This window comes from Bufo bufo, chromosome 6, assembly GCF_905171765.1.
Source record: "Bufo bufo chromosome 6, aBufBuf1.1, whole genome shotgun sequence".
Taxonomy (NCBI): domain Eukaryota; kingdom Metazoa; phylum Chordata; class Amphibia; order Anura; family Bufonidae; genus Bufo; species Bufo bufo.
Genome location: NC_053394.1, coordinates 359,830,455 through 359,845,691, shown reverse-complemented (window position 1 = coordinate 359,845,691; position 15,237 = coordinate 359,830,455). Strand labels below are relative to the sequence as shown.

The 15,237-nt window shown below is 51.2% G+C and overlaps 1 protein-coding gene across 2 annotated transcripts in view; it reads right to left on the bottom strand.

Annotated features, from left to right (window-relative positions):
* TMEM94 (transmembrane protein 94) overlaps positions 1-15,237 on the bottom strand; it is an 82,894-nt gene that overhangs the window by 50,666 nt on the left and 16,991 nt on the right. For both annotated transcript variants that reach the window (XM_040435697.1, XM_040435696.1), the window contains exons 7-9: positions 14,792-14,943; positions 13,111-13,213; positions 12,447-12,533 (exon numbers count right to left, since the gene is read on the bottom strand). In XM_040435697.1, coding sequence (XP_040291631.1) covers positions 12,447-12,533; positions 13,111-13,213; positions 14,792-14,943 — 342 coding nt within the window. The remainder of the gene's footprint in view (positions 1-12,446; positions 12,534-13,110; positions 13,214-14,791; positions 14,944-15,237) is intronic.

Genomic DNA, 15,237 nt, shown 5'->3' with positions numbered 1-15,237 from the left:
CCTCTTTCTGGCGGATCAGAAGAACCAAAAGCTACGGTGATGTGAACTCAGCCTTAGGCCTCATGCACACGACCGTTGTGGGTTTTGCAGTCCGCAAAACAGGGATGGCGTCCGTGTGCGTTCCGCAATTTGCGGAGCGGCACGGACAGCCATTACTATAACTGCCTATTCTTGTCTGCAAAACGGACCACGGAACGGAGCAACGGATGCGGACAGCTGTCCGCATCTTTTGCGGCCCCATTGAAGTGAATGGGTCCGCATCCGAGCCGCAAAAATTGCGGCTCGGATGCGGACCAGAACAACGGTCGCGTGCATGAGGCTTAAGAATGCTTTCAGAAATAGGAGCATTAATAGTTTATTTTTATCAATTAATAAAATGCAAAATGAACGAACAAAAAAGAGAAATCTAAACCAAATCAATATTTGGTGTGAACAGCCTTGCTCTTCAAAACAGAATCATTTCTTCTAGGTACACGTGCACTAAAGGCCCCTTTACATTGGCCAAATCTGCAGGCAATTGTCAGGAGCGAAGCTTTCCTTCCTGACAAGCGCCTGCTCGTCCATGCAGCAGCCTCCTTCACTAACATGCAATGCCATCACTCGTCCCTATACAGACGAGTTGTTTCCTATGAACGCTCATTAGCGATTACGTGGCAGATTATCGGCCCATGTAAAGGGCCCTTTATTCAGGGATTTCGTAGGATTATAGTCAGGTGCAGGGTGGATACAAATCAATGATTTTTTTTTAAATAATTTTTTTTTTTAAAAATCGGATTTTTTTTTAATATAAAATGCTTTTTGAGGAAAATATATTACCATCCAAAGGTTATTCCATCATGAAATAAAGATTTGTTTTTTAATTATGTAGAATAAGGAGATTTTTGTATAATTTACCAGTAAAATCTCTTTCTCGCTCTTCATTGGGGGACACAGGAACCGTGGGTATAGCTATGTCCTCTAGGAGGCGTTGACACTAGTAAAAGCTGTTAGCTCCTCCCCTGGAAGCTATACCCCCTCCAGCCTGGAGAGAGAGAGCTTCAGTTTGTGTACAGCAGTAGGAGAAGCAAGCCAACCAAGAAAAAACACATGGCAAATCAACCATGTCAAAGGACCCAACGGGTTAAAACCAGCAACTGCCCAACAGTGGCCGGACAACGATACTGGGTGGGTGCTGTGTCCCCCAATAAAGAGAGAGAAAGAGATTTTTTTACTGGTAAACTATACAAAAATCTCCTTTTCTCGCCCATATTCATTGGAGGACACAGAGACCGTGGGATGTCCGAGAGCAGTCCACAGGAAGGGAAAACCACAGACCCATTGAAGCAAGCGTCCCTGCAGACATCTAAGAACTGTTGCCTGCAAGACCCGCGGCCCATAAGTATGCACCTAGTAATTTCTTGTGAACATGTGTAAGGAGGAGCAGGAGCCACCTGACACAACTGTGCAGCCAAAGCGCAATTCCTCTTAGCCCAAGAAGCGCTCACCGCTTTGGGAGAGTGAGCCGTGACACCTAAGGGTGGAACCCTGCTCCGGGCGCGGTACGCGTCAGCACATGCCGACCGAATCCAACGTGCAATAGCCCTTTGGAGGCCGCCAATCCCTAGCGAGGACCCACCGGAGAGAAAAGGGGATCCGTACGCCGAGAGGGACTGGAGGCTGCTAACAATAAGAAGAGCTCTGACAACGTCCAATAATGTAGCTCCCTTCCGTAGGGTGCGAAGGAAAGAGACAGTGAAGAAAGGACAATTCCTTCCTTTATATGGAAGTCAGAGACCACCTTCGGGAGAAGAAGGAATGGGCCGAAGAACTGCTGTATCCTTGTGAAGAACCAGAAAGGGGATCTTGCAAGAGAGCACCCCCAATTTAGACACCCGCCTGATGGATGTGATAGCCACAAGAAAAAACTACCTTCTAGGACAGGAGCCGGAGTAAGAACTCCTGCAAGGGCTCAAGTGGAGAAGACTGAAAGGCTGAGAGAACTACGTACAGATCCCAAGGTTGTAAGGACGGTACAGAGGAACCGTATGTGCCCTTCCCAGAAGGAAGGTTTCCATGGGCACCAGAGTACGCTGGAAGCTGCCCCAGGACAGAAGCGCCAACACCTGACCCATCAAGGAACTAAGGGCTAAACCAAGGTTTAGGGGAGAGAAAAACCGTGGGGAGAGAAAAAACAGGAAGTGAGGGGATGTCCCAGCGTTCACAGAAGCCCAGGAAGGACCTCCAGGTCCCACAACAGATCCTGGGCGATGCAGGCTTCCTGGCCTGAATCATAGTGTGGAAGACATCCACTGAAACCCTTTCCACGTCAGAATGGTGGTCTTAATAGCCACGCCGGCACCGAAATGCTGATGTAAGACCGGACCCCGGGAAAGAAGGTCGTTTCTGAGTGGCAGTGACCAAGGGATGTCTCCAGGAAGGAGAACGAGGTCAGCATACCACGCGCGACGGGGTCAACTCAGAGCGACTAGTATTTGTCGGAATGTCCTCCATCTGGATCCTCCGTAGAACCCTGGGAAGGAGGGGGAAGAAACACGTAAGGAGGGAAAACTCCCGCCAAGAAGAATCAGGGCGTCCACGTACCATGCTTCCAGAACTCTGGCTCTGGAGAGAAAGGTGGGAAGCTTTGTGTAGATATCGTTAGCACACCCGGAAGAATGGAAGAGTCCCCGTAGAAGGAGGAATGTGGAGGGTGCCACAGTCCACCAGTCGGGACCGGATCGTGCCTGGAATGGAAGGCCACCAAACTAATACCCTTTGCAAATGCAGATGAGGGAAGGTAGCAACGTAGGAACTACAAAGGCATGCGGGATGGCTATGAACCCTGAGCCAGAGGAGGAAAAGACAGGAGAAGATCAGGCTAGGTTTAAGCCCATTCCCCGTCTGAGACCGGCGCTATACAAAAGTGGCCAAGGACTAAATGGCTGTGCAAAAACACCGCCTGAGGAGGAAGCCAGACAAGGGGAGCCACACTGTATTGCTAGCCCCATACCCCAGCAGAGGAGGGGGTCACCCGTAGAGTCCACCGAATTCAGTGTTAACAGAGTCCACCGCCTGACGAAAGAGCTGTGCAGTAAGAACCCAAGCATGTAGTAGTAAGCAACACCGCTCCCACAGTAGAAGCCAGCGCAAAACTGAGGGGGAGGCCTGAGACTATCCGTAGAAGCCACGTACCATACTGCTCCAGTTAAGTAGAGCTAACCTGAAAACTCTACCTGGAAGAGCGCAGAACTGGTGCAACTGCCAAGCTAGCTCCGGGGAAGGACCCCTACCTGAGGGGGATGTCCCACTGGAGTGACCTCGAACTCAAGCATTAGCGAAAAAGCTGCACCTGTGGAGTAGAACAAGTTGTAGGAGCTAAACCAGAGTGCCAGCATAACCACTTTCCCAGAGAAGGGGGAGTGGTGGATAGAGAATACAGAGTCAGTGAAACACTCGACTCGCTGGAACGTACTCACCATATATGTGCAATGGAGTACGCACTACGTATTGATGCGGACAATATCATGACCGACTGGAACAACGAAGGCCCATGGAGATGGGTGGGGGGGGGGGGGGGGCTCTGGGACACATAAGTGATGCTAGGAACCCCCTGAGAAGACAGAGGATGTTATAATCATGCTGTTGTCACACCCCCTTGGAAATAAGCGAAGGCACCTAGAGCCGTGGTGCCGCAGAATTACAGCATCCGAAGAGGTTTAGGTATTCCCCGCTATTGATCACTTGCGGAAGGGGGTAATGCAACAGAAGCACGGTGATGTGCAACACTCCACCTATGAAAGGCTAGTGCGACAGTCGGAACCGTATTCAATGTAATTAGCTACCCAAGGAAGGTGGATGCATACGGCAAGTACAAGTCAGCGGTAGGGAGAATACCCTACCTATGAAGGGGGGGGGGGGGGTGAATGCCCACGGCTAGAACTAGTGCATATGGCGAGTCCTGTACCCCGTGGGAGTGCAATTGTTGCACCTAAGTAAGGGGGTAATGCATACAGCGCACAATGTAACAGTGACAATGTCAATGTCAATGGCTATGCATATAGCAGGTCCCGAAACCCATGTCATTGCACTTAGTCCACCCATGGCAGGATAATGTATAAGACAGGTACTGTTTCCAGAAGTAGTGCAATTACTCCACCTAAGGAAGGGTTAATGCATATGACAAGTACCACTGGCCACTTTAGAAGCAATCTTAAGAGATTGCTTCGGACTCATGTATACCGCGAGTCCTTGTCTGAGCGTGACCCAGGGAGGAAGGGTGGGGTTGCGAGGAAAAAAGATGCGCTGTGTTCCACTCGCGCGTAGGTCTACTCCTCAGAATCTCGCCCCTGGTAGTTGTGGACTGCGCAGGTGGGGACTTATCAACCAAACTACCCAGGGGGTGGGATGGGAGCTTGTAGAAGTCCATCTACCGGATTGCGCAGGCGGTGCAGGTATCAATCAAGCGACTTCGGAGGTTGATTGCATAGGTGGGGAATTATTCCCCAAACGACCCGGGAGGGCGGATTGGGAAGGTCGGAGGTCCCTAATTGAATGGCGCCGGCGAAGAATTATCAACCAAACGACCCCAGAGGGTGGACTGGGAGTTCCACCGGACCCCTACTGGATTGCGCAGGGGGGGGAATTATCAACCAAACGACCCGGGAGGGTGGATTGGGAATGTCAGAGGTTCTCTATTGAATTTCATAGGTGGAGAATTATCAACCAAACGACCCAGAGGGCGGATTGGGAATTTCTCAGAGGTCCATCACTAAATTGCCGGCCACGAAGGGTTAAGGTCACCTTCATGATTGGGGGCGGAGCTAGCAGGTCACTGGGGGAGGGGGGAGAAGGGTGCTAAGTTTTCGCGCCGGAGTGCGGCCCTCAGCAAGCCGCAAGGCGGCAATCCAAGGCCCCTGCGCACAACCGATTAGTGCATCGGCTGGACTGCAGAGGGACCAAGCACCGCAATAAGAGCCTGCCCGGCAACAGACTGAGGCTCCACCCCGCGGGCCGGGCAAAGAAAACGAGATTTTTGTATAACTTACCAGTAAAATCTCTTTCTCGCTCTTTCCTTGGGGGACACAGAAGACCTTGAGTATAGCTCATCTCCATAGGAGGCGTGACACTAAGTGAAAGCTGTTAAGCCCCTCCTCCACAGCTATACCCTCAGCCTGGAGAGAGAGACTGCCAGTTGCGTGTCCAAGCAGTGAGAAAAGGCAAAGTCCAACAAGGAACCAACAAGCCAACTACCCAACGGGTAACACAAACTCGGAAACCGTGTAGAGAAAAACAATGAATGGGTGGGTGCTGTGTCCCCCAAGGAAAGAGCGAGAAAGAGATTTTACTGGTAAGTTATACAAAAATCTCGTTTTCTCGCCCAGTTTCCTTGGGGGACACAGAAGACCTTGGGACGTTCAAAAGCAGTCCAAAAGGGGAGGGACCACAGCTCCAAGGCGAAGCACCCGAAGGCATCAAGGAACCGCCGCCTGCAGACCCAGGCGGACCAAAGCAGCATACGCCGAAGCCAGAGTGTGCACCCTGTAGAACTCTGTAAAGCGTGCAAGGAAGACCTGTGGGCGCCTTGCTCAAATGCATGGCCGAAGCCCAATGCCTCCGGCCCAGGAGGCACCGACCGCTCTGGTGAAATGAACGGTGACAGCAAAGGCAGAATCCTGCCCTCGGTGCGGTAACCTCAGCAATAGCCAATCTGATAAAGCGGAGGAAAACCACCCTGGAGTCCGTCAACTCTAAGCGCGGACCTCCAGGAAACCCAAGAGACCGAACGTCGACAAGAGTCGGAGATCTCCAAGTAAAACCGGCAAGGCCCAAACAACGTCCAAATCGGTGAAGTGTTGAAGCGAAAGGCAACACCACCTTCAGAAGGAAGGAACGGGATGTAGAAACAGCCCTGTCCTGGGAAAAGACAGAAGGCTCAGAACAAAAAAAAAAAGGGGCCATTCAGGCACCCGTCAGAGACACGACTGATACGGAAACACAACCGTACAGGACAGGCGGGGTAGAGAGAACTTCTGTAACGGCTCCAAGGAAAAGATTGGAGCGCCGAGAGCTCAGTATGTAGTTCCCAGGGCGGTACCGAAGGACAGTACAGAGGAACCCAAGAGCCATTTCGAGTAAGAAGGTCTTGACAGGCCCAGAGGGCCGGGGAACGCTGGAAGAGGAAGAACAGCGCTGACACTTGACACCTCAAGTAAAGGAATCTCAGTCCCAGGTCCAGGCCGGACTGGAAAAAAGACAGAACCATGGGGAGAGAAAAAGTCAGAGTGGGGAATGCACAGCTTCCCACAGAACCCCAGACAAAAAAACCATAAGTCTTACGACAGATCCTGGACGAAAATACAGCCAGGAGCGGACAATAGCGAACCCGCTGGAGTCGCCTGGCAAGCGGGCGAAAACCCAATGTGATCAGGCGCAGACCAGTAACACGGGCAGAAGTCGACAAAACTGGTCCAGTCGGCCCCCGAGCAACGTTGTCCCGTATCCACCCGAGTGGGGGAGCAGAAGGACAGACGGAACGGAACCAAAGGGTCCGCCCAGTATCCGCCAGATGCCAGGACAAGACAGGCTAAAGTCCATGCTGATGTAGCCATGTTCTACAGTCCCGGTGTGGGAGATCAAAGGACAATCTGGACCGAAAGGTAGTCCCCCCAAGTTACCGAGAAGGTAAGTCTACAGCAGGACCATTGTCTTAGAATGGACCACGCAATCTGCACTCAGCGGGAGGACAGAACGCGGTAGACTCGGTAAATAGGCACAGCCAATACAGCCAGTGTGAACAAGGGAGACAGTACGAGGCCAAAAGGAACACCGGAACCATCCACATGAACAACCATGCTCTCCCCAGAGGGGAGGACAGTGAAGGAACAGCCTCTGAAGTCTGGCGGGACAGAAGCCACATCGGAGTGATCTGTACCGAGCGGGAGCCAAACAGAACCAGCGAGATAAGGTAGTCGAGACAGAGGCCGGCATAACACCCTCCAACCGAACGGAGGAGTGGGCAACAGGGAAGCCATAGGACAGCTCAAAAGCAGAACCCTGCTACACTGTGAGATGCCCGGTTCACCGCCTCGCAGAAGGCGAATACCCTGAAGAACCCAAGGTGGAGGTCCTCCGACCTGGGTAATCGAGCACCCAAGAGAATTTGGGTGACCTTCCCGAGAAAAGCGGCCCGCACTTGGTAGCAGATCAGACTGAAGCGTAGAGGCGCCAAGAGGAAGGACTCATACCACACTACATCCGAAGAGGAGGAAATTTGAGCAGGCAAGGGAACCGCAGTCCTGCCAGAGCCAACGAAGAATTCGAGGGGCGCTCCAGACAACAGCACTCTCGACCATGTGACCACTAGCGCAGGGAAGCAATACCGCGGAAGGACGAATGGGCACGCATCTAGGAACCACGAACACTCCCTGGGATGAAGGGCCAACTAAATGAATGAGTACCACCCAGCTCCGTGCAGCATAGAGCAAGTAGAGCCCGTCCGGGTCAGGTGGACAGAATGAACTCCTTAGAGACGAGTGCAAGGCTTGCGGCAAGCATCGTATCCCAAGAAAACAAAAGTATGCCGCAGGAAGCAGATGAGGCATACGTACGAGCAGCCCGTAAGCAGTGAGAAGGCCAACCCACCTACAGGAGGAGAAGGCATACACGGCCCAAACAACGCACAAGAACGTCCGCTCACTGCAAAAGGTTAATTCAGCGAAAAAGGGGGCTCGCCACAGAGTGCCACAGCATGTACGTAATTGCAAAGTGCAACCTGCAAGGGAGTTATGCACAAGCCTAGTATAGCATGCGATGGAACGCAAGCAGTCCGCCCCGAAAGGGGGGAAATTGTATCTGGCAAACTGCAGTCGGCAAGAGTGCAAAGGCCGGTCCCAAAAGGGAGTGATGCCTAAGGCCGTACCTACTTCAGAGAAGCAGGACATACCATATAATCCAGCAGGAACGCAGGAGGTCCACCTAGTGAAAGGGGAACATGCACAGGGTTATCCTAGCATTAAGTGAGTGTGCAATAATACACCCAACACTGACTTAGCGAGAGTGCAACTACTCTGCCAATGAAGGGGGACATGTACAAGTCCAGCACAGCCATACAAGGACAGCCGTGAATCTCATGAGCGTGCCAAATTCTGCCCATGGAATGTGGGGTGGTCACGCACAAGGCCAGCACCGTATCCAATGGGAGTGCAAGCGTTCCACCCATGTTAGAGGGCCATGCTCATGGCCAGCAAGGTATCCGGTGAGAGTGTAGCATGCCGCCCAGAAAAAAAGGGGGGGTAATGCACATGGCCAGCATCTCATCCAGGGAGAGTGCGTGCACCCGCCATGTATGGGAGTCATACACATGGCCAGCAACGTACTGGTGAGAGACAAACACAGTCGGTGAGAATGTGTGTATGTCACCTGAGGAAGGAAGGCATGCCCATGGCAGGCAGCGAATCCAGCGAGAGTGCGTACACCGCCCACGGAAGAGGGGTCATGCATATGGCCGACAGCGGATCCAGCGAGAGTGCAAGCACCCCGCCATGTATGGGGTACATGCACATGGCCAGTAACGTACCTGCGAGAAAACAACCACAGACAGAGGGATGTATGTATGCTGCCTGAGTCATGCCTATGGCTGGCAGCGAAACCAGTGAGAGTGCAGCATAGTAACATAGTACATAAGTACATCATAGCCCATCAGAGAGAGTGCAGCGTTCCGCCTATGGAAGGGGGTCGTGCACATAGCCAGTACCGTATCCGGTGAGAATGCAGTATTCCGCCTAAAAAGGGGGGTCATGCACATGATCGGCAACTAATCCAGTGAGAGCGCTGCCTTCCGCCCATGGAAGGGGGTCACGCGCATGGCCGACAACGAATCCAGTGAGAGCGCTGCGTTCCGCCCATGGAAGGGGGTGACGCACATGGCCGGCAGTGAATCCAGCGAGAGTGCAGCGTTCCGCCTAGAGAAGGGGGTCGTGCACATGGCCGGCAGCAAATCCATAGAGAGTGCAGCATTCCGCCTATGGAAGGGGGTCGTGCACATGGCCAGCACCGTATCCGGTGAAGGTGCAGTATTCCGCCTAAAAGGGGGTCATGCACATGGCCAGCCGGCAGCCAGGGAGAGTGCAGTATCCCGCCTAGGAGGGGGGGGATGCACATGGCAGGCACCATAACTGGAGAGATGATGAATGCTGCCTACGGAAGGGCCGCATGCACTTGGCCAGCGCCGTATCCTGGAAGAGGGGAGGAAAACCGCCTAAAAGGGGAAATGCCCTAGCAGCGACGCAGGTTGGGAGCGCAACACTATGCCGCCTGTGGAAAGAGGGCATGCAGACATGCAGCACTACTGATGAGGCTGCAGCGTCCTGCGCAGTCCAAAAGAAATCTGTTATTATTATTATATATATATATATATATATATATATATATATATATATATTTATTATTATTTCTTTTTTTTTATTTCTTTTTTTTTATTAAAAACACAGCCTCTCTGAGGCTAAAGGGGGCCACCATATAGGGGCACAGATAGTCAGGAAAAAGGGGGGCCAGCCATACAGGCCCATTGGGATCCGGCCTGTACCCAAAGGGTTAACATGGATCCGGCCTGGAGGGCGGCGCTGCGATCCCCTGGGGGCGGAGGAACCTCCCGGCGGGAAAAATTCGCGCCTGGAGAAGTTCCCGCTCCCTCCACCAGAGGCCGGAATTTTGCGGCCTAGTAGGCCGTGAAGCCGGGGACTAAATTTGCGGCGCCCGGTATGTACCGCCAGGACCTGAGGCGGAGTGGCGCATCAAACCGGCCGCGGGTGCCCACCCCGCGGGCCGGTCGGAATTGCGGCCCAGCAGGCCGCGAAGACTGGGCCAAAATTTGCGGAGCCCCACCGACCGGCACCGACGGTCGGCCGGGGCCTGCTGGGCCTAGAAGTCAAGCCCAAAGCCGGCCGCGGGAGCCCACCCCGCCGGCCGGAGGAGTCAGGGGCCCAGAATGGCGGCTTGCCGGCCGCGGGAGCCCACCCCGCCGGCCGGAAGAGTCAGGGGCCCAGAATGGCGGCTTGCTCGGAATGGCGGCTTGCCGGCCGCGGGAGCCCACCCCGCCGGCCGGAAAAGTCAGGGACCCGGAATGGCGGCCTAGCAGGCCGCGGAGCCTGGGCTAAGATTTTTGCGGCGCCCGGCCGCACCGGAATACCAATGTCGGCCGGAGACGAGGCCTTACTCCACAGCCGTCAGGAGCCTCAGGCCTGGAGCAACACTCCGGTAGGAGATGTAGGGGGGGACCCAGAGACCGGGTGCCTGTGCTGATAAAGAAATAAACTATGTTGCCGCTTCTGTAGCTGGCTGTGGAGACAGCCACTAACTGCATGTCCCAGGCGGGGTGGGGGGGGGGGCAGAAGGAGATTGCCGCTCTGCGGCACCCCAGGGGCCAGCATAGATCCAGCAGGGGACTAGAGGCCCAATATGGGGGTCAGGCACGCAGGAGACCAGGGTGGGGGGGGGGGGGGGGGGGGGAGACGTAGGGCTGGAGAAGCCAATCTCTTACCACAGCCGTCTTCACCCTCGGTCCATTCCAGCAGGGTCGCCCCTTCAGCTACTGGCACCGTAGTGGCAGGACGCTGGAAGAGGGACTTGGCGTGCGGGCGACCCTTGCGCTGACGGGATGTAGGGGAGCTGGGCTGCCCTGATCCACCTTGTCTTCTGTGGGGGAGGCAGCAGTGCGGGTGACCGGCACTGGCGCAGCTCAACCCCGGGAGAACAGAGAGGTCTAGTGCGTCTCTGTTATCCCTGATGATCTGGAACAAAAAGAAAAGAAAAAACTAAAAAACTAAAATTTAAACAAGGAGAAACCAGCCCTGCAGAGCAGGGAGTGTCTTGCCTCCTTGGACACTAAGCAAAAACTGGCAGTCTCTCTCTCCAGGCTGAGGGTATAGCTGTGGAGGAGGGGCTTAACAGCTTTCACTTAGTGTCACGCCTCCTAGGGAGATGAGCTATACCCAAGGTCTTCTGTGTCCCCCAAGGAAACTGGGCGAGAAACATGTGCGGTGCACGGCCGAGTTTCCTGCAAAGTTTAACCCTTTCCTGAGCGGCACGCTCGGCGTCCGCTCCGGATCTCTGGTCATGGCGGTCCAACACAGGCAGAGATTATGTAGAAAACTATGATTTAAATCAAGCCTTACTGACTAGTGATTTAAATCAAATCCACCCTGGTCAGGTGTATGACTAAGTAGTTATACGGCATCAGCAAGGTCTCTCCTGGGCTAAGATTTCAAAGCAGACTGGGGTTTTAAGACGTGTTGTTGTATTTCTTTTTGCTTCCTCAAAAGCGACAGGCAACACTGAGGACTGTAGACGTAGTATTTGGCCAAGGAAAGACACATCATGCTTAATTTCCTTCTAAATTGGAAGATGTCCTGCATTGCCATCAGCTCAGAACTGACAGAAACGAGTGAAGACCACTTCAAGCCTGGCTTCTACTCTTCGGAGAAGTGGTCTTCATGGAAGAATTGGGGCCATAAAGCCATACCTTTAACATGAAAACAAGACCAAGTGAGTCAGCTATTCACGAAAACATAGGAACTGAGGCGCAGAAAAATGGCAGCAGGTGATCTAGACTGATAAGTAGTGTTGAGCAAACTTCTGTTTCAAGTTCGGCGTACAAGGTTCGGAATATCTAAGAATTCCGTAATGGATTCCGCTACCAAGGACCATAAGTTATGGTCCATGGTAGTGGAATCCATAAGGGAATTCTTAGATAATCCGAATCTTGTACGCCGAACTTGAAAACAGAAGTTTGCTCATCCCTACTGAGGAGTCAAAATTTGAAATAAGTGGCTTTAACAAAAAAGACAGTTTGTTTGCTGAAAGGCAAAAGATTGGTAAATGATGAGTGTCTGTGGGCAATCATCAAGCCTGATTGAGGTTCCTGACAAGTTTGGGGCTGTATTTCAGCAAATGGAGTTGGCCCCCTCAAAATCAAGTCTGTCTGGTATTACATGGAGACAGAAGGATCTAAGCAAGCGTATATTCACAGAAGATCTGTGCTTAGTTCTCCAAGATGTATGGAACAAACTCCTTCAAAAACGGTGTGCAAGTGTACCTAGAAGAACCAAGGTTGTTTTGAAGGCAAAGGATGGTCACATGAAATATTGATTGGATTTAGGTTTTTTCTTTTCTTCATTCACTTTGCATTTTGTTAATTGCTAAAAAAAATTTTAAAGCATTCTTCCTTTGCAGCATTTTTTCCCCACACTTGCCTAAAACTTTTGCACAGTATGGCACAAACCAGAAAATTTCCCGACACATACGACAAACCTACCCTGCAAATGCTGTGTGATGGTAGCTTAATATTTAAAAATGTTAGAAATGTAAGAAATTTGTAACGTTTCAATGGACAGAATAAAACCATAACCATATGTATGCTATATACACAGTACAGAAAAAACATACAAATGCAGAATATAATGACGCAATACCTGAAGTTGAATCAAAGCATAGGAAGCAGGGGGTATGCCAGGAGCATGGAAGATGTAACGCAGGGCATTGGTGAAGAGGAAAGCAACCTGTCGGTGTAGAAAAGTAAGAATAGAAATTACACAGGTCGCTGACATACGCTGTCAAAGGAGTTCTCCAGGAGTACAATATTGTTGACCTATTTCCTCAGGATAGATCATCAATGACTAATCAGTAGGGGCCTAACACTCCCAACACGCCTCCCCGATCAGCTGTTTAAAAGGCCACAGCAATATGGCCTGCTCACTGCATACCAAGCACAGCGCCATACATTGTATAGTGGCTGTGTTTGGTATTGCAGTCCAGACCCATTCACTTGAACAGGACTGCGCTGCACACAGGCAATGAGCAATGAACATGAACTCCCCGGCCGAAAAAGAGGCCACAGCACTCACCGGAGTGAACATCTGACCAGTGCGGGGTGCCAGGAGTTGGATCCCCACAGATCATATCCTGAGGATAGGTCACTAATGTTTTGCTCTCTGGAAACCCTTTTAAATGTTAAATCATATATAATAAAGTCAGAAAAGAAATGATGATGCGCTCTAGAAACAGCATACAAGACGACTCATTGTTTTTTTTTGTTTTTTTTTGCTGTTTCTGTGTGCATGAGCCAAATGGACTCACCAGAATGACAGGGACAGCGTGGATCAGTATCACAGACTGAACAGTGAATCTTTCATGGTCTAGAGCAGTTACAGGGCGTGAGAGAGCCTGGTCCAGCCAGCTCCTGAAAAAGAAAAAACGCCTTATAGAACACAGGAGTAAAACGCCATCCTAGATCTGTTTCACGGACACACGTTCATCCCCCTAATGAAGTACAAGATGGAACCAAATCAACGTTGGGAGATAAGGTATCTCTGAACACCTCTGATTTGGAATAAATTATTTTGTATATGTTTAGGAGTTATTTTTAGTTTAAAAAAATAATAATAATTTCAGCCTGCATTCTTCATTCATTTTTAGACTCCTTGATATTCATTCAGTTTTCAATTTGCTCCTAGTCTCAGACTTCTCCAATGTGGGCATGTCTCTTCCAGCAACACATGCTGGATCTGTGTGTCCAGGATGATGCTGCCTTCCCTCTACATACTGCCTTGTGTGTGCTTTCCTCCCCACCTACAACCTGGGAGACCTGTTCTCCTTACATGCTTCTCTCCTTCCCCCTCTACGCTGTGTAAAACCTTCTGCGGCCATCTCTGAGAAAATGGAGGAGGAGAGCAGAGAAAGCCGCCAGAAACAGGAGCAGAGTTCTGACCGATTTTTGTCAGACTTAGCAGCACCTACAGCTAGGTGAAGGCCCAACACACACTCTACAGAAGCAAAACGGTAGTATATATTTTTATGATGGCCATTTCAAAAGTTTAGTATTTAGGAAAGAAGTGAGCAATGAAGAAAATTCAGTACAAAGGTGTCCTTAGCCTTTAGCGTATGGCCACATGCGGATTTTCTGCAGTACATTTGTGTGCAGAAAGTCCAGTGCGCACAGTAGTAGCAAAGTAGAGGAGATAAAAAATTCTGCAACATAATCCACACAACTTGACATGGGGTGCAGATTTTACTCGGTAGCACATCAATTGATCCTGCAGACTTCATCCTTAACCCTACAGAGGGTAAAATCTAAACCACTTTAAGTGTCCACTTCCGTTCTGCAAAAAAAAAAGAAGAACATGTCCTATTCTTGTCAGCAATTGCGGACAAGAAAAAGCATTTTCTATGAGAGTGCTGGCGATGTGCAGTCCGCAAAATGCGGAACGCACATTGCCGGTGTCCGTGTTTTTCCGGATCCGCAAAACACATACTGAAGTGTGAATGGACCCCAGACCGGTCTGCTATGCTGCAAGTTTAGTGAGCTGCTTTGGACAATTCCTTCTGGACCTGAACCTGGCACAGGGAAATAGAAGTATTGAAGAGGTTGGCCACCTTTTTTCTTTTTTTTGGGGGGGGTGGAAAACCCCTCTCCCTGCAGAAGGAAAACATGCATATCTGCCCCCCTTGTGTCACGTGAGCAATTTTCTCCTACGTAAAAGGGCCAATTGCATGACAGCAGATATTCACAGCGGGGTACCTGAGCTAGGAAGCCAAGGATGGGGTGCGAGGGAGCCAGGACCCCGCAGTGGGGAGCTGGTAAGAATGCCCCCCTTTTGCAGGTCTGACCAGAAGGAGGGGTTTGCCAAAGAACCTCTAAAAGGTGGCCAATCCCTTTAAAAGGTGTTGCCCCATAAGGAAGTTTATAGCATATCAAAAGGAAAACTGGAGAAAACATTTTATGGCTACTTGGACTGTAAAACCCCACCCATGTCCTCACCTGACATTATCCATAACGGGGGTTTTTAAGACACGAAACAGATGATGCTGCTGAGGGTTCTGTGGTACTCTTTTGCAGTCAGCTTGAGGGGACGGTGATGGAGAGAAGGGGGGAAAAAGATCTCCTGGTTCCAGGACTATATGTTCATCATCCTGCAAGCAACGTAAGATAGGCCGTATATATATCACGATCTACACACCATAAATTCTGCTCTTTAAAGGGGTTGTCCGGGCTATTAATATTGATGACCTATCCTCAGAATAGGTCATCAATATGAGATCGGAAGGGGGTCCGACACTCGGCACCCCTGCCTATCAGCTGTTTATTCTTTCTTTTCTTTTCAATTATTCTGGTGTCCTGACTTTTGATTTCGACAGACGGCAGTCTGTTGCTCCTCCCCCGGTATGATGCGTGCGCGCGTCATCCGGCGCCCCGTGCCTGTGCGT